General features: G+C 40.8%; 1 protein-coding gene across 1 annotated transcript in view; it reads left to right on the top strand.

The window, feature by feature from the left end:
- Positions 1-25,011, top strand: part of rnf145a (ring finger protein 145a) — a 128,301-nt gene that overhangs the window by 94,739 nt on the left and 8,551 nt on the right. Inside the window, exons 5-8 of the mRNA XM_072591110.1 lie at positions 1,543-1,718; positions 2,311-2,451; positions 5,881-6,063; positions 11,616-11,763. Coding sequence (XP_072447211.1) covers positions 1,543-1,718; positions 2,311-2,451; positions 5,881-6,063; positions 11,616-11,763 — 648 coding nt within the window. The remainder of the gene's footprint in view (positions 1-1,542; positions 1,719-2,310; positions 2,452-5,880; positions 6,064-11,615; positions 11,764-25,011) is intronic.

Genomic DNA, 25,011 nt, shown 5'->3' on the forward strand with positions numbered 1-25,011 from the left:
GTACATGTTCTGGATGATTTCTGCTACTGTACTGTTGGCCTTGATATCTTCCCCTTCTTGCTAAGTATAAATTAAACTCACTGCAAAAGGTAATTAATAGTGTAGGACCCTTTCCAATAGCAGGATGCCTATTCTTCTGTTTTGGAAAGGTCACGGCTGAAACTGTGGGGTGTCGTTTCAAAGACAAAGTTTTTTTCAAGATTTCAGGTTTTTTTTAACTTTGCTGTTCCTTAACTCAATTTGGTTTTTCCTTCAGTATCCAATCTGACTCCAGTTCAACAGATGTCCTCCTTTCTCATTCATATGTTCTTTTTCCTTAATTCCCACCCGGGTTCAATTCCCGCCTCAGGCGACTGACTGTGTGGAGTTTGCACGTTCTCCCCGTGTCTGCGTGGGTTTCCTCCGGGTGCTCCGGTTTCCTCCCACACTCCAAAGATGTGCAGGTCAGGTGAATTGGCCATGCTAAATTGCCCGTAGTGTTAGGTAAGGGGTAGATGTAGATGTAGGGGTATGGGTGGGTTACGCTTCGGCGGGGCGGTGTGGACTTGTTGGGCCGAAGGGCCTGTTTCCACACTGTAAGTAATCTAATCTAATCTAATCTAATCTAAGCAAGTGGACCATTAGGCCCATCTGTTCGTAGTTGAGCCCTCAGAAGTCGCCAGTGCCAAGTTCTTTCGAACTGAATGGCAAGAAAAGCTCGTTAAATACTGAACCATGAGCAAGAAATCAGGCTTAAGCAAATTCCTCATTGAGAGGTTAGGCATTCTTTTGTGAAGTGGTGTCCAGATATTGATTTCTCATTTGATTACAATTGAACAATTAATTTGCTATTTGTCAAATATATCCTTGTCAGTTTTGTTTCTTGACAATCTCCTTAGAAATACATTGAAACCTTTTGATATGACAATGCTTCCTGTTAGTTTTTCTCCTCATTAAATTTGTAAATTGTGATTACTATGGAGAGGGGTGACTGTGACAGCAATGTAGTATTTTCCACATGCAGCTCTGCCAACATCAACCATAGTACAAGCTCCAGAAAAGATCTTCCTCTCTACTGCCAAAATGACTCTAAGAGCAGTTCACCTCGTGCCTCTCCAATATCTTTTCCCCTTGGCCGTGAAAATATTTGCCTTTCAGATAATTGTGCAATTTAAATCCTTTCATTTGGTATTTTGTTGATCCTTGTGCCTTTCAAGTTTAGCTCAAATTACATGTCCTTTAATGTGCTAGCTCTTTAGTATATCTATGATGAAATCGGTTACGATTATCCAAATGCATTTTCCCTACTAACAGGAAGGAAAAAGCATATCATCGTGTTGCCTTTGAAAATTTCTTTTTGTCAAGAATTAACATGAGTTCTTTGATCCAACTGTGTTCACAATTTTCGCTCAGAACTGACTTATCTCAGTACACACTTCTGCATCTGTCACTTGTTGCAAACCATTTTGCATTCAGTTGTCATGTGTCTGCTGCCATGTGAATGGATTTTTCTATGATATCCAAATTCATTTATACCCTCTTTATCTTCCTTCTGTTGAACAGGTAGTTGAAGTTTATGGACTATTGGCACTGGGGATGTCTCTCTGGAATCAGTTGGTTGTTCCTGTGCTGTTCATGGTTTTCTGGCTGGTCCTGTTTGCTCTACAGATTTACTCTTACTTCAGTACACGTGATCACCCCACATCTCGTGAGAGACTACTATTCCTCTTTCTTACGAGGTATAATTTATGATTGCACTTAGGCTAGTAACATTCCACAGTTCAGCTTGGTCAGTGAAATTTTGAATAAGGATAAAGTTGATGCATCAACAAAACTAAACGTTTGGCAGTATTATCCAGATTTGGGCTGTGCATGCTGAGATCATTTTCAGTATGGTGAAGTCGTCTGCTTTTGGTATTTTATCTGTTGTTGAGGGATGGATATTGCAAATTGAAACCTTGTTGCACGATTGAGTTCAGCCAAATCATTTTACAGCGTAGGAATGACGTTAATTATCACTTGGATGATGTTATCTCCTGCTTCCAGTTACAAATGCTATTTGGAGTTATCTATAAATCACCTCTGGAGAGCATAAGAGGGTGCCCTAGTATTGGTGTTGAACTCAGCTTATGAATTCAGATACTGTCATCTATTAGCAACCATCTTTGGAAATAATAAACTTCAGTGGAGGAAGAAGAGAAGGGTTTTGCGGGGAAAATAATCTAGTGCTTGGGGAAATATTTTTCTTGGTTCATTATTATGCTTTTAATAGGATTAATGAAGGTATATCTGCTTTCATCTTATGTCATTCAAGTAACATTTCTGTTGCAGTATTGCTGAATGTTGCAGCACTCCTTATTCTTTGTTGGGCCTCATGTTCACCATCTCCTTCATTACCTTGGGTGTCCTGACACTTTGCAAGTTCTACCTTCAAGGTTATGGAGCTTTCATGAATGACAATCTCATGCATAGGTAAGAAGCAATCCTCTGAGTATATATGGAAAATAACGTGCACTTAAAGTTAGATGGCCTATATGCTTATGAACAGTTTGCTTAAAGTTTACGCAGTGTATCAAATCTTTTCTAAATATCTGCTCTGATTACAAGTCATCCAGTATTTTCAGTATCAACGTAAATTCTGAAATCTTTCTTAAATAGATGTAGACCCAAATATTCTGCTGGCTGGCAAGTCATTGGAGGCACTTAGTTGCTCTTCAGGTCAGTGTGGAATGCCCAACCCAGTTAACGCCGTAAGAATTGCTTCGCAATGACTTCTAGTGGGCATTTCCCCTGCATCCCGAACATTCTGGAAAAGCACTTTGATTTGATAATTTGCACAGTTAAATTCATTGAAGTGTGTTGATTATGTTGGAAACGTTAAAGCAGTTAAAATTTCATATCACTTCTGGTTAACTATTGAACTGAAACTAAGCAGAGTAATTGGGGGCATTTAAGCGACTGCTGGGCATGCATATGGATAGCAGTGAGTTGAGGACTGTGTAGGTTAAGTTGCTATATTTTACATGAGGATTCAACTTCGGCACAACATCGTGGGCTAAAGGGCCTGTTCTGTGCTATGTTCTATGAAACCCTGACTCAAGGCAGACACCCTTCCCACCCCCTGACATTGTGATTCTACCAGAATTACAACTCTTAGGCCCAACACCAACATCTTACACTAGTGGAGAAAGGTGAGGACTGCTGATGCTGGAGATCAGAGTCGAAGGACTTTTGCCCAAAATGTAGATTCATCTGCTCCTCGGATGCTGCCTGACCTGCTGTGCTTTTCCAGCACCATACTCTTGATCTTACACCACTGGTCGGTCGCTGAAACAATCAAGCGAGACTGTTGGTTTTCTTTTGCAACAGAAATTAATACAGAAAAGACAAAAACAGAAAGAAACAAGCTGACTAGATGTATAACACAGACAGAGAGGTCTTCAAACACAGGGCAAAACTAAGTGTTCGACCTACTTCCCAGCAGCATCATTGCTTTACGAAGAATCAGATCCAGGGAAATTACTCCTCGATATCAAATCTTGAAGTTCAGTTCAACAAATTCATTCTCCCTGGCCTCTGTCCTGTGAATGGTGGAGTCTTCCTGCAAAAATACTGTCAAAACCGAAAGTTTAGACTTTCTCTGCTTTCTAGAGTCTGCAGGTTTTGAACCAAATGCTCCTGATCTGGATGTTGTACAAAATTAAGTTTTGACTGAGGTCGTTTATTCCCTTTGTTGCTCTGAAAAATGTCTTTTCCAGGAACGAAACCATGTTTGCCCTGAACTCAGTCATGTCTCCTCTGAATTCTCATAAAAATCGTCCATAAATCTCTGGGTTTTCTAAACTAAACTTAATCCTTGATTATCTGAACCGCAAAGAAACTAATGGACTTTAATGTTCTCCTGGTGGCAATGCACAGTGTATTTTTTAAAAATCCATTTGCAAGCCCAGGGAGCTATAGACCAGTCAGCCTGACGTCAGTGGTGGACAAGTTGTTGGAGGGAGTCCTGAGGGACAGGATGTACATGTATTTGGAAAGGCACGGACTGATTATGGTTAGTCAACATGGCTGTGTGCGTGGGAAATCATGTCTCACAAACTTGATTGAGTTTTTTGAGGAAGTATCAAAGAGGATTGATGAGGGCAGAGCGGTAGATGTGATCTATATGGACTTCAGTAAGACATTTGACAAGGTTCCCCATGGGAGACTGATTAGCAAGGTTAGGTCTCACGGAATACAGGGAGAACTAGCCATTTGGATGCAGAACTGGTTCAAAGGTAGAAGACAGAGGGTGGTGGTGGAGGGTTGTTTTTCAGACTGGAGGCCTATGACCAGTGGAGTGCCACAAGGATCGAAGCTGGGTCCTCTACTTTTTGTCATTTACATAAATGATTTGGATCTGAGCATAAGAGGTACAGTTTGTAAGTTTGGAGATGACACCAAAATTGGAGGTGTAGTGGACAGCGAAAAGGGTTACCTCAGATTACAACAGGATCTGGACCAAATGGGTCAATGGGCTGAGAAGTGGCAAATGGAGTCTTTAATTCAGATAAATGTGAGGTGCTGCATTTTGGGAAAGCAAATCTTAGCAGGACTTATACACTTAATGGTAAGGTCCGAGGGAGTGTTGCTGAACAAAGAGACCTTGGAGTGCAGGTTCATAGCTCCTTAAAAGTGGAGTCACAGGTAGATAGGCGTTTGGTATTCTTTCCTTTATTGGTCAGAGTATTGAGTACAGGAGTTGGGAGGTCATGTTGCAGCGGTTCAGAAAAGATGTACAAGGATGTTGCCAGGGTTGGAGGATCTGAGCTACAGGGAGAGGCTGAACAGGCTGGGGCTGTTTTCTCAAGAGCATTGGAGGCTGAGGGGTGACCTTATAGTGGTTTACAAAATTATGAGGGGCGTGGATAGGGTAAATAGGCAAAGTCTTTTTCCTGGGCTCCGGGAGTCCAGAACTAGAGTGCATTGGTTTAGGGTGAGAGGGGAAAGATATAAAAGAGACCTAAGGGGCAACTTTTTCACGCAGAGGGTGGTATGTGTATGGAATGAGCTGCCAGAGGAAATGGTGGAGGCTAGTACAATTGCAACATTTAAGATGGGTGTATGAATAGGAAGGGTTTGGAGCAATATGGATCAGGTGCTAGCAGGTGGGACTAGATTGGGTTGGGATGTCTGGTCGGCATGGACGGGTTGGACCAAAGGGTCTGTTTCCATGCTGTACATCTCTATGACTGTCTGACACTCCAAGGGTTTCCTGCTGTCCGACACGTTGGATTGGATTACTGTTTCAGAAGGACTATCTGGCCCAGTTTTATTTTTAATACCCTTCACAAAGATAACCAACACCTGTATTCCACATTTTAGATACCCAACCTCTTAAAAATAAAATAATACTGTCTCTGTAAATCACAACCTTTATCTGCATAGACTGAACAGTTTTATGATAATACCTACCTGTTTTGGAGTCAGCACAGAATAGAGAAATTCATGCTTAACCAACTTGCAAGTGTACTTTCAGATTGATTCATTGTTTGTTCTAGGACAGCTACACTTCAGAATTAACCTCATCATCTCAGTACATTATTTTTAAAATTTTTCAGTAGTGTTTTTTTTTATAAAGATAGACACCGGTTGGGAATCTTGGTAAAAGTTAATCTAGTGTTTTCAGATAGCTCATGTGGCATTTTTCACAGTTACTGTTGCATAGTGCTGTTCAATATTTTTAAAACTCCACTTAAGTTTTTTTAAAAATCCTGATTGTTTTGTGACATTATTCTAAATAGTATAGTTGTGATATTTTGGTTACTCTAGTTGAAATTCTATTCATCCAACTGTTGCTAGAACTAGGAGAGGTGTTCTGTTGCATCAAATGAGATTTTATTTTTAATTATTTTTCCGTAGAGGAATGACTGAAGGTATCACATTATTGATTCTGGCAGTACAGACTGGCCTGATTGAATTACAAGTTGTTCATCGTGCCTTTCTGCTGAGTATCATTCTCTTTATTGTGGTGGCTTCCATCCTTCAGTCAATGTTAGAAATTGCTGACCCGATCGTTCTTGCACTTGGAGCCTCAAGGAACAAGTAAGATCATCTTAGAATCTTAATATCTTACAGTGTAAGAAGACACAATTTTGATCTGTTGCTCGAGTCCCATATTCCTGAAACAGTCGGTCTTGTTAATCCAATTGCTTAAACTCTAACAGATTCAGCTTTCATTGCTCTGACATGTTAACTGTAAGTTGGTTTGTTATTATTGTACCCTTGCTTTGCATCAATGTTTTAGTTATTTTCTCATGTTTAGTACATATTGTTGATAAAAGCATTTTCCCCAACAGATCCATGCCTGTATTTTTGATCCCCAACAGCCTCCATTCATCTTCCTCTTCAGTTCAAAAATGTACTTTCTTCATTTGTTCATCAGCTTTTCTCTTCATTGCATCTATGCCAGTCAGCTGAACTAATAATTATGGTAGAGTTGTGTATTTAGACTGTCCTCTGGATAAAGATGTTACTCCAGAACTTGGTGTTGTGTTTATTGTATATGGTTTCTACTTCTGGTCTCCCCTGCAAGTGGAATACTTGTCTTCACTATCAAACATGTGGCTCTGTGTCATCTCTTTTCTGGAGGAAAGAGCTTCAGCTTACTCAATCTTCCCTGAGAAACATAAATTTTCACATCTGATATCATTTCAGTAAATCTTTTTTATACATAGGTGCATCCAATTCTTTTTCTAATCTGGAGACTAGAATTGAACACAATACATTACAGGTATGATCTAACCAAAGTGCCATATTTACATAAATTTCCTAGACAGATATCTTCTGTTCTTGAATCTCACTGGTATATTTGCTTTATGTGACTTTATTGACCTGTAGTCTAATATTTTTACTCAAGCTCCCTCTGCTGCTTGATTCAGTGATACTGATTTTAATTTCAAATTATACTTCAAGTTTATTTCAGCCTTCCTGCTTCTCTTGCAGTTCTCAATGAGCTGTAACCTCCTTCCCCTCTAGTGTCTTTATTTATGGAAGGTAGGACAATTGGTTTGAGACAAATACCATTTATACTGATACTCTTTTAAGTCAGTTTGTTCAGATGTCTCATGACATGCCTTTCTGGTCATTATATCTGAGGGATTTGAATGCAGTCCTTATGGTCCATAGGTCACATTCCTTCCCTCAGGGCATTGTGGGTCTACCTACAGCATATGGACTACAACAGTTCATGAAAGCAGCTCACCCTTTTCTCAAGGGTAGCTCAAGATGAACCATAAATGTTAGCTAGCCAGCAACGCACTCATTCCACCAGTGAAGAAAAACAAACAAAACTGGCAGAACAGAGCTGCTACACAAAATTCCTTAATTATTTTAATTGATCCATTCAGACATGTTATGATAAATCTTTGTGACAGGTAGAACTTGAGTCTGATCCTTCTGGTCCAATGCTACCAATGCACCACAAGACCTCTAAAACCGATCCCATTCAGACAAATATTTTTAATCAAACTGTTCGGACTTGTTACGACACATCTCCGTAGCGGGTGGGGTTTAAACCCAGAATTTGTGGCAGGACAATAATTTTTATTGTTGACAATTAAAGATCAATACATGCAAGAATGTAAGCAATAGTTTGTAGAATTAAACAAGAATTACTTTGACCTGTTCCTACTGTGGGTGGTGTCCAGTGTCTTTTGCAGTAACCAGCAAGCAATTAACTAAATTGCCTTGACTTTACACTGGTTTAGTGTGAATCTAGTTTGATCCTGCAACTTGAACTCTAGGCTTGCATCTACTTTGAAACTTAAAGATGATGAAAGCTGTGGGTTGTTTTTTGCCCCCGGAGAGTCAGTTACCCTAGGAACACATGATTAGATTAGATTAGATTAGATTACTTACAGCGTGGAAACAGGCCCTTCGGCCCAACAAGTCCACACCGACCCGCCGAAGCGCACCCACCCACACCCATTCCCCTACATATACCCTGCACCTAACACTACGGGCAATTTAGCATGGCCAATTCACCTAACTGCACATTTTTGGACTGTGGGAGGAAACCGGAGCACCCGGAGGAAACCCACGCACACACGGGGAGAATGTGCAAACTCCACACAGTCAGTCGCCTGAGGTGGGAATTGAACCCAGGTCTCTGGTGCTGTGAGGCAGCAGTGCTAACCACTGTGCCACCGTGCCGCCCATGTATCTGACTTTTGAACCATCCTATCATTTGAATACTGATCAGTTTAAAGTGTTTCTTGTTTGACTTTTCAGAACATTCCAGTCTTGTTGAAACCATTACAATTGGTAGTTGTGATTCTGGAGCACACCTGCGTTTTATCTTCAATTTCACCATTATCCTGACAAATCTGATGTTAATATGTTAAAAAGGGATCTCTTCCACATAGTTCTGATTGTTACCAGCTTTTTTCTGATTATCTTTTTCCCAACTTAATTCCCATATTAGCATATCCTAATCAGGACAATGAACCTGTTATGTCATCAACTTTCGACTTGTTTCAGTAGTCTGTGGACTTAAAATGGGAAGTTTTGTCTGTAGGTTTATATGACCAAAAGATGGCAAATTTTCTCCAGTGTTCAATATTTTTAAACCAGGTTCCCAATCCCATGCAAATTTTGAAATTATTCTTCCAACTCCTGAACCCTTGTTGTTCATCTCAATGATGAGCAGATGTAAATTCAGCATTCATACCTTTAACCCAAACTACTTTTTGTTTATTTTTGAAACTGGTTTGATATTCATTCTGCTACTTGTCTTCTGATTCCACATTTCCAGCCTTAGCCATGAGACTCCTGTCCAGCAGTGTAGCAAAGGCCATTTGAAATAAACATGTATTTAACGTGCTGTATCACTATTGTTTATTCTTAGTTAACTTTTCTAAAGATTTTGATGAAACTCGTCAAACATGACCTTTACTTTGATATTGATCCTATATGTCATTTTGCTTTTCATTTAAAGGTTCCATTATTTTTCCTGCCACTGACATTGAGTTAAAAATCAATACCATTGGACTTTACCAGCTTTCCTTCAGCATTTAGGAATCACATATGCTGTCTGTCACTCCACTGGTATTATTCTTTTCCCTAATTTTCTCTGAAAAGATGAAATAATGTTTCTCCTATCTCCTCCCTCACATTCTTTAATGCACATGAATACAATTTGGGTCCTTTTTCAAGTGTGCTTAAAAGTCCTCCTTCTGTTCTACCTTAAATGTGTCTATACCTTTTGTGGATCCTTTCTAACATTGACCCATCATACGAGTCTTTCGAGCGCAAGTCGTTCTGCATTAGCACAGCAGTTGCATTCCTTTGCATCCCTGTGCTATAGAAAATTGCACTATAGAAAGTATGCAATAAAAGATCACGATAGAAAATCGCTATACCTGTTCAGTAGAAAGTTTGTGTTATCCAAACACTGTTCATAATTCATCAATCATGTTATAACCAATTCAAGTTGGCGTAACGCGCGTTATACCAGAACAACCTGTAAACACTGAGGTGAAGTAATTATTATTTCTGCTATTTTGTTGTCATTGTCTATCAGTTTCTTCCCCAATGACTTTATCTTAAGTTTCAAGGACTGCACATGGTCCCAGAATGCAGAAAATGTGTAAGTTTGTTTCCATAATTATGCTGACAATTTGTTTATAATGGCTATGAAAACTTCCAGGCCATTTATCTGCTTTATTGCTTTACGACATGACAGTTTGGTTAGAATTGACTTTACATTATGATTTGAGTTTCATATTACTACCGGAACTTATTTTCTTCTGAGTGATATGTTTTGAGTTGATGACTACCTGGAATGTGAAAACTAGGCTGTTTCCCATACCTTAAGTGCCCTCCATCTGAAACTTTCAGACCATTTCCCATACCATCGTGCTAATCCCAGATGACCAAGACTTGCAAGAGGGACAGTGGATTCCTAAATACCATAATATACCCAGTATGAACCTTAACTGGTTTGTCTATTATTGTCTTTTGTCTTTTCTTGTACAAACTCATGCTTCCTCATAGGTACTTTATTTAATACAAAATCCAAGATAACAGAGCAGGAACTTTTTTTTATGAACCTTAATTATATTTAAATTTGAATCAACACGAAATGTGTTTTCAAGTCCCAGCTTGTTGATTGCTGAACTGTAAAGTATGCAACAGATGGTATTTGTAACAAATCAATGCATAAAAGCAGATTTTTAAATTAGTTAAATTTGTATTACTATAATACCTAATGTACAGCTCACACTTAAAATTATAGTGCTGCCTTCTGACACTGAAAACAAAATGGCAGATATAATAATTACTTCACCTCAGGATTTAATATGATAGGCACAATAGTCAGCAGTCCATAAAGATATGAAGGTATTTAAGGGAGAAAGGAGGAAGACATTTAATCACCCGTAGGTGAAGGGTAAAGCCCATGACATGGGCTATATCCATGTGATTTTTTAAAAATGCTTTTAGACAACACTATTTTCCTGATTAGTGGAGTTCATTACATCAGCCAGCACGCATTTACATGGAGGCATTTGAATTATTTCATCTGACCCTTTAATCAGGCTGCATTACAAAGTGCATTAAAGCATGACTTGTACAAAAAAAAATATTTCATTTAAGTTCAATAACTAAATGCCTTACCAGTGAGCTAATAAAATTAGCTAATTACAACTTAACAAATAGCAATTCCAAAGCTGCTGAATGACAGTTATTCAATTGAAGTTAGATCTGTTGAGCCTTGACTTTGTCCCTTTGAAGAACTACAGAGAATTTCCAGCACAAAGAGGACATTGAGCCGATCGTGTCTGAGGTGACAGAGTAAACCCCACCCATTCTAATTCCACTTTCCAGCTCATCATGTCCATTGTCTTGTAGGTTACAGCACTTCCGATACAGATGCAAGTTCCATTCAAATGAGTTGAGAGTTTCTGCCTCAACTACCAAACTAGGCAGTGAATTCTAGACACCTACACCCTCCGGATGAAAAGTTTTTCCATCATTATCTCTCATCTTTTCACAAGTTACCATAAATCTGCATCCCCTGGCACCCACTATTGTGTCCCCTCCACTGGGCAAAACAGATCTTCCCTATCCACTTGATCCAAACCCCTCATTATTTTGTTGTCCTCTGTTAGCTCTTTTCTAAAGTAAACAATCTAACCTAACTGGGAAAAAGCAAAGAAGTTCAACAATGTTGTACCCTCTGTACTTTACTGTTTTTCTTTCCTAGCTGACATTTGGGTGGTTCAGGTCTCTTCAACAATTGTTCCCCCAGCTTTTCTGCAGTTGGAAATTTGCATACATACTTGCTTTTCTCACTCTCTCGCAGTTTGGGAGTTGATAACATCTGCAGTTTGGCTGCCCTAACATATAATAAATGAAGACTACAAATGCAAATCAGATTGAGATGCCCTGATCTTGTGGACTGGTTGACCAAGCATCAGCACCATTTGGATACTCCTGTCACTATCTACAGCTTTGTAGTAGATGTGTCCTGGAAAGGCTTTCTAATAAAGTTGTATTAATTTTTCAAAAATGGAAATTGTAAAGTAAGTCTTTGGCTTCTGAGAATAGTTGAGTTTGATATGTCTCATAAAAACATCTTATTTGCTTTACTACAGGAGTCTGTGGAAACATTTTCGAGCAGTCAGTCTGTGTTTGTTCTTGTTGGTGTTCCCTGCCTATATGGCCTACATGATTTCTCAATTTTTCCAAATGGACTTCTGGCTTCTGATCATCATCTCCAGTAGTGTTCTGACTTCCTTACAGGTAATGGGTAAAATGCTGTTGTATTTCAACAAATCCATGAGGTCTCTCTTAACATGACTGCACTATTATTATATTAATGAAATGTGATCTTCTATTTCATTTGCCATCAATACAGTGGGGAGTGGCCTTTTATCAAGAAATGAGGTTGACGTTTTGAACAACATCTTGATATACACAAGCATTTTATTGAAGATCCTGCCTTATGATGTCCAGGCCTATTAGAATGTTATAGACTTTTATTAGTTACCACTCATTCTTCTAAATGCCATTGAATATAGTCTTAACTGATCCGATCGCTCTCTGTTCGTAAGTTCTGCCATCCCAGGAAACAGTCTAGTAAATCCTCCACAGCCAGGACATTCATAGCCGGATAAGGAGACCATAATTGCACACAACATTCCAGGAGTGGTCTCACCAAGGCCCTGTACGATTGCAGTCAGACATCCCTGCTCTGTATTCAAATCCCCTCCCTATGTAGACCAGCGTATCATTTCTTCCTTCAGTGCTTGCTGTATTTGCATATTTATTTTCAGTACCTATTGTACAAGAACACCCAGGTATCATTGCGACCCCTCCTTTCCCAATCTATTGCCATTCAGACAAGGATCTGCCTTCCCATTTAGTGACCAATAGAGAGAACCTCGTGTGTATCCACATTATACTTCATCTGCCAACCATTGCCACAACTTCAACTTGTCCAAATCTCACTGAAGCATTTCTGCATCCTCCTCAAAGTTTTTCCTTCCATGCAACTTTGTGTCATCTATAAACTTGGCAACATTATATTTCATTCTGCCATCTAAATCATGAATATAAGTTGTGAATAACTGAGATCCAAGCACTGATTCCTGCAGTACCCCACTCGTCACTGGCTGTCATTTGGAAAAAAGACCCTCAGGACCATAGTCTCAGAATCAACTGTGTCACTCTTCGCCTTGAAGAATTCTATCATGTTATGGTCACGCTGTCCCAAGGGCCTTTGACCAGCTGGATTGTCAATTCTTCCTTTTTAATTGGACAATACCCCATCTAGGATGACCTGTTTTCTTGTTTGTTTCTCACCATAGTGATTGTGAAAACCACCTTGCACATGTTGCAGGAAGTCCTCCTCTACACCATTGATATAGAAGGAAATTTAATTGCTAATCACACTTTACCATCCTAAGCATTTGCATTTCTGCGGTATCAGTCACTTCCATAGAATATTCCAAAGTGCTATACATCCAATGAGCTCTTGTGAAAGTAACATAGTACCAAGTGCAGTATAGAAATCACAATGGCTGACTTGGTGTCCAACAGCACTTCATTTTGACTAAACTGAATTTGATATGTCATCTGTCTTGTCATAGAATAATATAGCTTTGGAGAGGTAATTGAAACTATTAGATCTGGCAGTTCAGTCAATCCCAGCCTTCCTTTCCCCATTCCCTTACATTTTTATCCAGTTGTTTTTTAAAGTCATCTAATAAATGCGAGGCAACCACCTAATCCGACATTCCAAATCGTAAACCTAGTTTTTGTCCTCAGCCTGATGTTCCTTTGTCAATCACCTTTTCCTTGTGCCTTTGTGGTTATAAACTTTCAACCACTAGAAACAGTTCATTTGCTCCATCTGAACCCTTCATGAATTTAAATGACTTTTTTTTACATTTTCTGATCCAAAGAGAGAACTTTAACTGTCACAATTTATCTATACCACTGTAATTCGTCATCCCTGGAATCACTTCGGAAAGTCTCTTCAGTGTCGTTTCTAAAGCATGGCTTTCCAAACTATGGGCCACAGGGTGCAGGCTGAAGGAGCAATGACTGTCATATTGCTTGATTTGATTGCTAAGAACTGTGAGACCTTTGCTTGTCAACTTAATGGTGGCAAGGCCTAGCTGGGTAGTCTTTGAGACCTGATTTCTGCTCCAAAGTAACCTATAAAAGTCAACTTTTAATAAAGTTTGTAACTGAATTTTCTCATCCTTCCAGCTTTTCTGTTCCACCCTCAAAAATGTCACCAGCCATCCAGACCCCTCAAATCTGTCTTCTCCTCCCACAAGTCTCCACTCTCCTCCTGACGGCTCTAACCCCATATCTCTTAGTTCTTGTGCCCCAATCAAGGTTGTACCATTTAGCAGGCATTGCCTCACTCCATTCTTCTGCTCTATGCATCACCTTACTCTAGACTGCATTGAATTTCATCTGTTATCTGACAAACCATTCCACTGGGGGAGACGGTAGTCCAATGGCCATGTCCAGGGCTCAAGACCAATAGTATATCAGGACCCAGCAGTCAGACACAGGGCTGTATGGGTCTAACCTTCCTGACAAAGGGCCTATGCCTGAAACATCGATTCTCCTGCTCCTTGGATGCTGCCTGACATGCTGTGCTTTTTCAGTGCCACACTTTGAGCTCTAACGCTGTCACAGCTGTCTCTCAGCACCTCTGTCTACCTTTCCTCCAAATCTCACTCTGTTCAAGTTCTAAGATGGAATCACAATGACGAAACAGTTCGGTACTGCTTTTATGAAGTTCCTGAAGTGAGCTGCACCAATTGAACACTATCCCCCAGTTGGTGTTATGTCGTTTAATGTACATTAATGATGTCACCTGTACCTCCATTTGCAAAGCCCATGATTATATATATTTTGTTAGCCAATCTATTGATCTGTTTTGCCATCTTGAGAAATCTATGGGCAAACATCCCATATCTCTTTGTTCTAATGCCTCAGTCAAGATTATACCATTTAGCGGGCATTGCCTAACTCCATTCTTCCACGCTATACATCACCTCACACTAGGCTGCATTGAATTTTATCTGTTATCAGACGAGCTATTTCAGTGGCAGAAATGGTAGTCCAATGGCCATGTCCAGGGCCCAAGGTATATCAGGACCCAACAGTCAGACACAGGGCTGTACGGGTCTGCTATGCTCATTTCAGGGCTGGGAGACCATAATTTATGCCCCAGCCTCAGTAATGTCGTTGGACTCTTAATCCAGTGAATCATCATATTGCTCTGGTGACATGGGTTCAAATCGGAATTTAAAATTCAATTTAAAAAGAATTCTGGAATATAAAGCCAGTCTCAGTAATGGTTATCATGAGAGATGTTTTTCAATTGTAAATCCCCATCTGGTTCACTGACAGTTTATAGAGAAAGAAATCATCTTTGTTACTTGGTCTGGCCTTCATGTGACTCCGGATCTATATGGCTGACTCTTAAACTGCCCTTCAGACTGGCTTAGCAAGTCACTCAGTTCATGAGCAGTTACGGATAAGCAACAAATGCTGGCCTTGCCAGTGACATGCGCATCCCATAACAGAATATGTCTTTTTATAAATCCCACCTGTTGTTTTCAAATCTACTTCTATCTTTCTCAGTGTTTACTTCATTTACAGGTTTGGTGTTATCAGCAAATTTCAAGTTTATGCTGAAACAACTGTGGATGCTGTAAATCAAAAACAGAACAGAAATTGCTAAAGAAGCTCAGCAAGTCTGATAGCATCAGAGAAGAGAAATCAGCGTTAATGTTTCGGGTCTGGTGATGCTTACTCAAATGTTGTGAGGAAGGGTCACCGGACACACAACATTAACTCTGATTTCTCTTCACAGGTGCCGCCAAACTTGCTGAGCTTTTCCAGCAACTTTGTTTTGTTTATACCCTTTGCTACCAAGTCAAATTCATTAATATAAATTGAAAACAGAAATAATTATCATAACTGAATCCTGTGAATCACCAGTATTTACTCCCCTCCTGAAAAAGATCTATTCATCTACTCATAGTGTTCATGAATATGTGGGTTGAGTGCATTAGTCATGGGCAGTGCAGGGTTACAGGCATAAGATAGGGGGATGGGTCTGGTTGAGATGCTCTTAGGAGGGTCACTGTGGACTTGTTGGGCCGAATGGCCTGTTTCGCACTATGTAGCGATTCTATCAGTCAACTATTAATCTCGGGGCCCAGATTCAAATCCTGCCATGGCAGATGATGTCTATGTAACCATTGCCGATTGTCAGGAAAAACACATCTGGTTCACTAATATGCTTTAGGGAAATAAATCTGCCATCCTTGCCTACTTGTGTCTCCAAACTATTCCACCTAACTTGCACATCTTTGGACTGTGGGAGGAAATGCATGCAGGCGCAGGGAGAATGTGCAAACTCCACACCCGAGAGTGTAATTAAACCTGGGTCCATGGCACTGAGGCAGCAGTGCTAACCACTGAACCACTAGGAATCAGCACCTACTTGTGATTCCACAACCACAGCAGTATAATTTACTCTCAACTGCCCTCTGGGCAGTAAGGCATGGGCGAGAAATACTAAAACTAGCTTTCAGTTCCAGATTTTACCAGTTAATTGTATTTAAGTTCCCAACAGCTGCTATAGTGTGATTTGAATCCATGTCCCAGAGTGGGGTTGAGTCTCTGAATTACTAGCCTACAGGCATTGCTATGACCCCACTGTCTCCTTGGAAGCAGGATATCTCGTGTTTTTACGTGGCCTGTTCTACATGTGACTGAGACCCACAGCAATGTGATTGACTCTAACTGCTCTTTAAAGTAACCAAGCAAGCCACTGAGTTCAAAGGTATTTAGGGAGATGGACAACAAATGCTGGCCTTGGTAGCAAAATCCACATGCTGTAAATGGAAAAAGAAATCTATCATTACTCTTCATATGTTCATATCAGTGTTCCCTCTAAGTTGCAAGGTTGTATAATGCACGGTGACACAGTGGTTAGCACTGCTGCCTCACAGCGCCAGAGACCCGGGTTCAATTCCCGCCTCAGGCAAATGACTGTGTGGAGTTTGCACGTTCTCCCCGTGTCTGCGTGGGTTTCCTCCGGGTGCTCCGGTTTCCTCCCACAGTCCAAAGATGTGCAGGTAAGGTGAATTGGCCATGCTAAATTGCCCGTAGTGTTAGGTAAGGGGTAAATGTAGGGGTATGGGTGGGTTGTGCTTCGGCGGGTCGGTGTGGACTTGTTGGGCCGAAGAGCCTGTTTCCACACTAATGTAATCTAATCTAAAACTGCTGCAAGAGTTTGCGAGTGCCAGTTGGCATGCTGACACATTGAATTTTGGAAGTCACTGCCATCTGCAGATCTCAAACTCATTAGGATTAGGCAAATCAAATCAGCAAAGGTGTGTTCACAGTGTAAGAAATTCAGTACGTAAGATGGTGCAAGGGGTAGTATTTCTGGGGCATTGGGACTGGCTCTGGAAGAGGTATGACCTGTTGAAGCAGTACAGGTTGCACCAGAACTAGACTGGAAGATGATCTAAGGGGAAGGTGACCTAAGTGCAGTTGGGGAGGGTTTAAATTAAAATGTTAGGGGGAGTAGGAACCTAAACAGTGAGAATAGAGAAGGAAATGGCAAAAATAAAACACAGAATTCACAAAAGTAATGGGTAGAAAATTCAAGCCACAATGTTAAATAATGTGAACAGGATAACAAAAAGGACTTAAGACTTTGTGTCTTAATGTATGGAGCATCACAGTAAAGTCATGCAAATAGAGAAAAGGATATGATATAGTTGGGATTACAGAAACGCGGTTGCAGGGTGACCTAGGATGGAAACTGAGTATCCAGGAGTATTCACTTTTTAGGAAGGACAGACAAAGGAAAATGAGGTGGGGTGTTATTGCTGGTTAAAGAAGACATTAAAATGATAGTGAGGAGGAATAGAAGCTGTGATAGAGTGGACTCGCTGTAGCTAGATTTTGGAAATTCCAAGAGGTTGAAAACGATACTGTGGACTGTTTCTAGACCCCCAACCAAAAATGAAAATGTTGGAGAAGGCACAAACTATGAAATTAGAACCACAAGCAATAAAGGTACAGCTGTACTTGCTGATGAAGAGCTTTTGCTCAAAATGTCAAATTTCCTGATCCTCTAATGCTGCCTAACCTGCTGTCCTTTTCCAGCACCACACTTTTCGACTCTGATCTCCAGCATCTGCAGTCCTCACTTTCTCCCAGCTGTAATTATTGCAGATTTTAATCTGCATTTCGATTGTGCAAGTCAAATCAGAAACAATACTGTAGCGAAGGCATACCTGGAGCATGTGCAAGATGGCTTTCTGAATCTATGCATTGAGTGACCAATGAGAGGAAGGCCATCCCAGACTGGTTATTGTGCAATGAGGAAAAAATAATTGGCAAGGTAGCGGTGTGATGCTCCTTACAGCAGAATGGAAGTAATATGATAGAATTTCCCATTCCAATGGAGAGTGACATAGTTGATTCTGAGACTTGGGTTCTAAATTTAAACAGAGTATCATGATATGAGACATGAGCTGGTTATGAAAAATTGTGGGACATTTACTGAAAAGGATGACAGAGCACAGGCAATGGCAGACTTTAAAGAGTGAGTGGATGAGCTGCAGCAATTAATTCCTGTCTGGCACAAAAATAAAACTGGAAAGGTGACTTGACCTCTGTTAACAAAGGAAATTAGAGATAATATTAGAATCTAGGAAGGTGCATAGAAATTGACCAAAAATAGCAGCAAACCTGAGGATTGGGAGCAGTTTAGATTTCAACAAAGATGGACAAAAGGATTTGTTCAGAGGGGAAATATGAAGTATGAAACTAAGCTTGGGGGATTATACAAACTGATTGCAGAAACCACTGTAGGTTTCTGCATATATGAAGATAAAAAGATTAGCGAAGACAAATGAAGATCCATTACAATCAGTAACAGGGGAAATTATAATGGGGAGCAAAGAGATGATAGACCAATTTAATACATACTTTTATTCTGCCTTCACAAAGAGGACAAGCGTAATGTCCAAAAAACATTGGGAAACAGGGTATAGGGGCAGAGAGGAAATGAAGGAAATCCGTATTGGTAGGGAAACTATCATGGGGAAGTCGATGGGATTAAAGGCCACCAAATCTACAACCCCCAACATTTCAGAAGTATCCCTAGATAGAGTAGATGCATTGGTTGTCATCATTCAAGATTCTATAGACCATGGATCAGGTCCTATGGGTTGGAGTGTTGATCTAAGGGGAAGGAATATAACCCCACTATTTTAAGAAAAAAGGGGCTAGGTCGAAAACAGGGAATTAAGCACCTGGTAATCTGATATCGGTAGTGAGGAAAATGTTAGAGTCCATTATATAAGATTTAATAGCAGAGCACATGCAAAACAGTGACAAGATCAGACAGATTCAACATGGATTTATGAAAGAGAATTGTGCTTGACAAATCTGTTGGAATCTTTTGAAGACATAACTAATAGAATTGTTCAGGAGAACCAGTGAATGTGGTTAACTTGGGATTTCAGAAGGCATTTGATAATGGACCCACAAGAGATGAGCATGTAAAATTCAAGTGCACGGGATTGGGGTGGTATAGTGACATGGATGGAGAACTGGCTCTCAGATAGCAAAGGAAGAACAGGAACAAGTAGGTATTTTTCTGAGTCGCAGCCAGTGACTCTTTGGGCACCACAGGGATCAATGTAGGACCATAGCGTTTCACAAGATATATTAATGATTTAAACGAGGGACTTAAATTGCATCATCTGCAAAGTTGAAAATACTAAGCTAGGCAAAAGAGTGAACTCTGAGGGAGATGCAGAGATACTTCAGTATGATTTGGGCAAGTTGGGTGAGTGGCAAAAACAGCAGATGAAGTATGATGTGCATAAATGTGAGGCTATCCACTCTGGTTGCACAAACAGGAATGTGGGTTATTATTTGAATGACAATAGTTGAGAAATGGGGAACATGCAACAACACTTGGGTGTCCTTGTACACCAGTTGCTGAATGTAAACATGCAGGTTCAGCAGGCAACGAAGGAGGCGATTATATGGTGGCCTTCATCACAAGAAGAATTGAGTACAGGAGCAGGCAATTCTTCCTGAAATTGTATTGGACCTTCGTGAGACCGCACCTGGAGTATTGTGTGCATATATAGTGGTCTTATCTGAGGAAAGATGTTCTGGCTATTAGGAGAGTGCAACCAACAAAGGTTTTACCAGACTGACTCCTGCAATGCAAGCCTGATGTTTGAAGAGAGACCAGATCTGTTAGGATTGTATTCACTGGAGTATTGGAGAATGAGGGGGTTATCTCATAGAGAACTATAAAGTTTTAACAGGACAGGATAAATGCAGGAAGGATGTTCCCAATAACTGGGGAGTCCAGAACCATGGATTTAAGGTTACAGACTAGGCCATTTAGGACTGAGATGAAGAGGAATTTCTTCACACAGAGTGGTGAGCCTGTAAAATTCTTTGCCACAAAAAGGAGTTATGGCAAAAACATTATTTTCAAGAAGGAGATAGATATAGTTCTTAGGGTGAAAGGGATCAAAGAGTATGGTTCAAAAGGGGTAACAGGATACAGAGTAGGATCATCAACCATGATCATATTGAATGGTGGAGCATGCTCAGAGGGCCAAATTGCCGACTGCTGTTTCTATTTTCTGTTTCTGTGTAATTGAAAATTGCTCTTAGAACAATCAAGAAACAGCCTGCTTTAGACCTTGTAATATGTAATTGTAATTTGTTTAAGACTGCAGTTTCCCACCTATTTTTCTTGCCCTCAAACTGTATGTAAAATTACATTGTTATAATCACACTTAACAAGTGGTTCCTTTCAGTTTGAGATGAATAATTAAATTCTTCGACGTTACCAGGTCAAAAGTAGACTGTTCCTTCATGATTGCAGAACCTATTGTTCTGGGAAACTTGCTCAATTACACATTGTGAACTTATCCTCCAAACTACCTTTGCAGATTTGATTTGTCTAATCTGTGTGAAGATTAAAATTTTCCATAATTATTACAGTACCTTTCTTGCAAACCCCTGTTCTTTTTTGAGCTATCTTCTGTCCTACAGAATAGTAACAATCAGGAGGCTTTTCCAGTGTTCCCACCAAGAACTCCTCAAACCGATTCTTTGGTTTCCCACCTCTGAACCAAACTCACTTTTCAGTATTGTATTGATCTCATCGTTCAATAACCAAGCTATTCCACCACCTTTCTTGTGTTTCAGAAATGTAAAATACCCTTCAAAAGTCAAGTACTAACCATTGACCAAGCATACTCAACTTTTAACTAAGTAATTTATGTTTATAATTCCAGAAACAGTGATGTAGCGTCATAGAGGTGTACAGCACTGAAGCAGACCCTTCGGTCCAACCCGTCCATGCTGATCAGATATCCCAACCCAATCTCTTCCCACTACAAGCACCCAGCCCATATCCCGCCAAACCCTTCCTATTCATATACCCATCCAAATGCCTTTTAAGCGTTCTTTAAATATTTAAATATCTCCCACAGCATTGTATGTTGCAACTGTGCCTCACCCTGAGGGGAGTGGTTCAAAATGATTGCTTGGGAGAACAACTAGTGGAAAGAAATTATAATGTCCTTTACACCTCTTATGCACATTTCTAATGGGATAAGTCATCCTGAGAAGGATATTGAATGATGTCCAGTGATGTTTTGAGCAAAGCCACTTTGATTACAGAATTCATGTTCTCTCTAGTTCTGAGTACTGTAACTACAAAATACATTAGTGTTGCTGAATAAAGAGACTTTGGACTGCAGGTTCATAGTTCCTTGAAAGTGGCATCACAGATAGACAAGATAGTGAAGAAGTTTAATATGCTTTCCTTTATTAGTCAGAGCATTGAGTTTTGGAGTTGGGAGGTCATGTTACGGTTGTACAGGAAATTGGTTAGGCCACTTTTGGAATATTGTGTGCAATTAGATTAGATTACTTGCAGTGTGGAAATAGGCCGTTCAGCCAACAAGTCTACACCTACCCTCCAAAGAGCAATCCACCCAGACCCATTCCCCTACATTTAACCCTTCACCTAACACTATGGGCAATTTAGCATGGCCAATTCACCTAACCTGCACATTTTTGGACTGAGAGAGGAAACCGGAGGAAACCCACACAGACACTGGGAGAATGCGCCAATTCCACTCAGGCAGTTGCCTGAGGCGGCAATTGAACCCAGGCCTCTGGCGCTGTGAGGCAGCAGTGCTAACCACTGTGCCACCCATTAATTCTGGTCTCCCTCCTATAAAAAGAATGTTATGAAACTTGAAAGGGTTCAGAAAAGATTTACAAAGATGTTGTCAGGTTTGGAGGATTGAAGGGTTTGAGCTGTAGTGAGAGGCTGAATAGGCTGAGGCTGTTTTCCCTGGCGTGTCGGAGGCTGAGGGCTGACCTCACAGAGATTTATAACATATGAAGAGCATCGTTAAGGTAAATAGCTAAGAGTTTTTCCATGGTTTGGGGGAGTCCAGAACTAGAGGACATAGGTTTAGGGTGAGAGGGGAAAGATTTGCAAGGGTCCTAAGAGGCAACATTTTCACGCAGAGGGTGATGCATAAATGTATTTAGCTGCCAGAGGAAGTGGTAGAGGCTGGTACAATTACAACATTTAAAAGGCATCTAGGTGGGTATGTGAATAGGAAAGGTATAAAGGGAGATATGGGTTTAGATTAGAGTGGTGCTAGAAAAGCACAGCAGTTCAAGCAGCATCCGAGGAGCAGTAAAATCGATGTTTTGGGCAAAAGCCCTTCATCAGGAATACAGGCAGAATGCCTGAAGGGTGGAAAGATAAATGAAAGGAGCCTCCTCTTCTCATTTATCTTTCCACCCTTCAGGCACTCTGCCTGTATTTCTGACGAAGGGCTTTTGCCCGAAACATCGATTTTACTGCTCCTCGGATGCTACTTGAACTGCTGTGCTTTTCCAGCACCACTCTAATCTAAACTCTGGTTTCCAGCATCTGCAGTCATTGTTTTTACATAGAGTCATAGAGATGTACAGCATGGAAACAGACCCTTTGGTCCAACCTGTCCATGCCGACCAGATATCCCAACCCAATCTCGTTCCACCTGCCAGCGTCCGGCCCATATCCCTCCAAACCATATTCATATACCCATCCAAAAGCCTCTTAAATGTTGCAATTGTACCAGCCTCCAAAACATCTTCTGGCAGCTCATTCCATACACGTACCACCCTTGGCATGAAAAAGTTGCCCCTTAGGTCTCTTTTATATCTTTCTCCTCTCACCATAAACCTATGCCCTCTAGTTCTGGACTCCCCGACCCCAGGGAAAAGACTTTGTCTATTTATCCTATCCATGCCCCTCATAATTTTGTAAACCTCAGCCTCCGACGCTCCAGGGAAAACAGCCCCAGCCTGTTCCGCCTCTTCCTGTAGCTCAGATCCTCCAACCCTGGCAACATCCTTGTAAATCTTTTCTGAACCCTTTCAAGTTTCACAACATCTTTCCGATAGGGAGGAAACCAGAATTGCACGCAATATTCCAACGGTGGCCTAACCAATGTCTTGTACAGCCGCAACATGACCTCCCAACTCCTGTACTCCATACTCTGACCAATAAAGGAAAGCATATCAAACGCCACCTTCACTATCCTATCTACCTGCGACTCCACTTTCAAGGAGCTATGAACCTGCACTCCAAGGTTTCTTTGTTCAGCAACATTCCCTAGGACCTTACCATTAAGTGTATAAATCCTGCTTAGATTTGCTTTCCCAAAATGCAGCACCTCGCATTTATCTGAATTAAACACCATCTGCCACTTCAGCCCATTGGCCCATCTGGTCCAGATCCTGTTGTAATCTGAGGTAACCCTCTTCGCTGTCCACTACACCTCCACTTTTGGTGTCATCTGCAAACTTACTCACTGTCCCTCTTATGCTCGCATCCAAATCATTTATATAAAAGACAAAAAGTAGAGGGCCCAGCACCGATCCTTGACACTCCACTGGTCACAGGCCTCCAGTCTGAAAAACAACCCTCCACCACCACCCTCTGTCTTCTACCTTTGAGCCAGTTCTGTATCCAAATCTCCCTGTATTCTGTGAGACCTAACCTTGCTAATCAGTCTCCCATGGGGAACCTTGTCGAACGCCTTACTGAAGTCCATATATATCACATCTACTGCTCTGCCCTCATCAATCTTCTTTGTTACTTCTTCAAAAAACTCAATCAAGTTTGTGAGACATGATTTCCCACGCACAAAGCCATGTTGAATATCCCGAATCAGCCCTTGCCTTTCCAAATACATGTACATCCTGTCCCTCAGGATTCCCTCCAACAACTTGCCCACCACTGACATCAGGCTCACTGGACTATAGTTCTCTGGCTTGTCTTTACCGCCCTTCTTAAACAGTGGCACCACGTTTGCCAACCTCCAGTTTTCCGGCACCTCACGTGTGACTATCGATGATACAAATATCTCAGCAAGAGGCCCAGCAATCACTTCTCTAGCTTCCCACAGAGTTCTTGGGTACACCTGATCAGGTCCTGGATTTATCCACCTTTAACCATTTCAAGACATCCAGCACTTCCTCTGTAATCTGGACATGTTGCAAGATGTCACCATCTCTTTCCCTCCAGTCTATATCTTCCATATCCTTTGCCACAGTAAATACTGATGCAAAATATTCATTTAGTATCTCCCCCGTTTTCTGTGGCTGCACACAAAGGCGATCTTGCTGATCTTTGAGGGGCCCTATTCTCTCCCAAGTTACCCTTTTGTCCTTAATGTATTTGTAAAACCCCTTTGGATTCTCTTTAATTCTATTTGCCAAAGCTATCTCATGTCCCCGTTGTGCCCTCCTGATTTCCCTCTTAAGTATATTCCTACTTTCTTTATACTCTTCTAAGGATTCACTCGATCTATCCTGTCTATACCTGACATATGCTTCCTTCTTTTTCTTAACCAAACCCTCAATTTCTTTCGTCATCCAGCATTCCCTATACTTACCAGCCTTCACCCTAACAAGAATATACTTTCTCTGGATTCTTGTTATCTCATTTCTGAAGGCTTCCCATTTTCCAGCCGTCCCTTTACCTGCGAACATCTGCCTCCAATCAGCTTTTGAAAGTTCTTGCCTAATACCGTCAAAATTGGCCTTTCTCCAATTTAGAACTTCAACTTTTAGATCTGATCTATCCTTTTCCATCACAATTTTAAAACGAATAGAATTATGGTCGCTGGCCCCAAAGTGCTCCCCCACTGACACCTCAGTCACCTGCCCTGCCTTATTTCCCATGAGTAGGTCAAGTTTTGCACCTTCTCTAGTAGGTACATCCACATACTGAATCAGAAAATTGTCTTGTACACACTTAAGAAATTCCTCTCCATCTAAACCTTTAACACTATGGCTGTCCTCGTCGATGTTTGGAAAAGTAAAATCCCCTACTATAACTACCCTATTATTCTTACAGATAGCTGAGATCTCCTTACA

The sequence above is a fragment of the Chiloscyllium punctatum genome, chromosome 20 (genome assembly GCF_047496795.1).
Source record: "Chiloscyllium punctatum isolate Juve2018m chromosome 20, sChiPun1.3, whole genome shotgun sequence".
Lineage (NCBI taxonomy): Eukaryota > Metazoa > Chordata > Chondrichthyes > Orectolobiformes > Hemiscylliidae > Chiloscyllium > Chiloscyllium punctatum.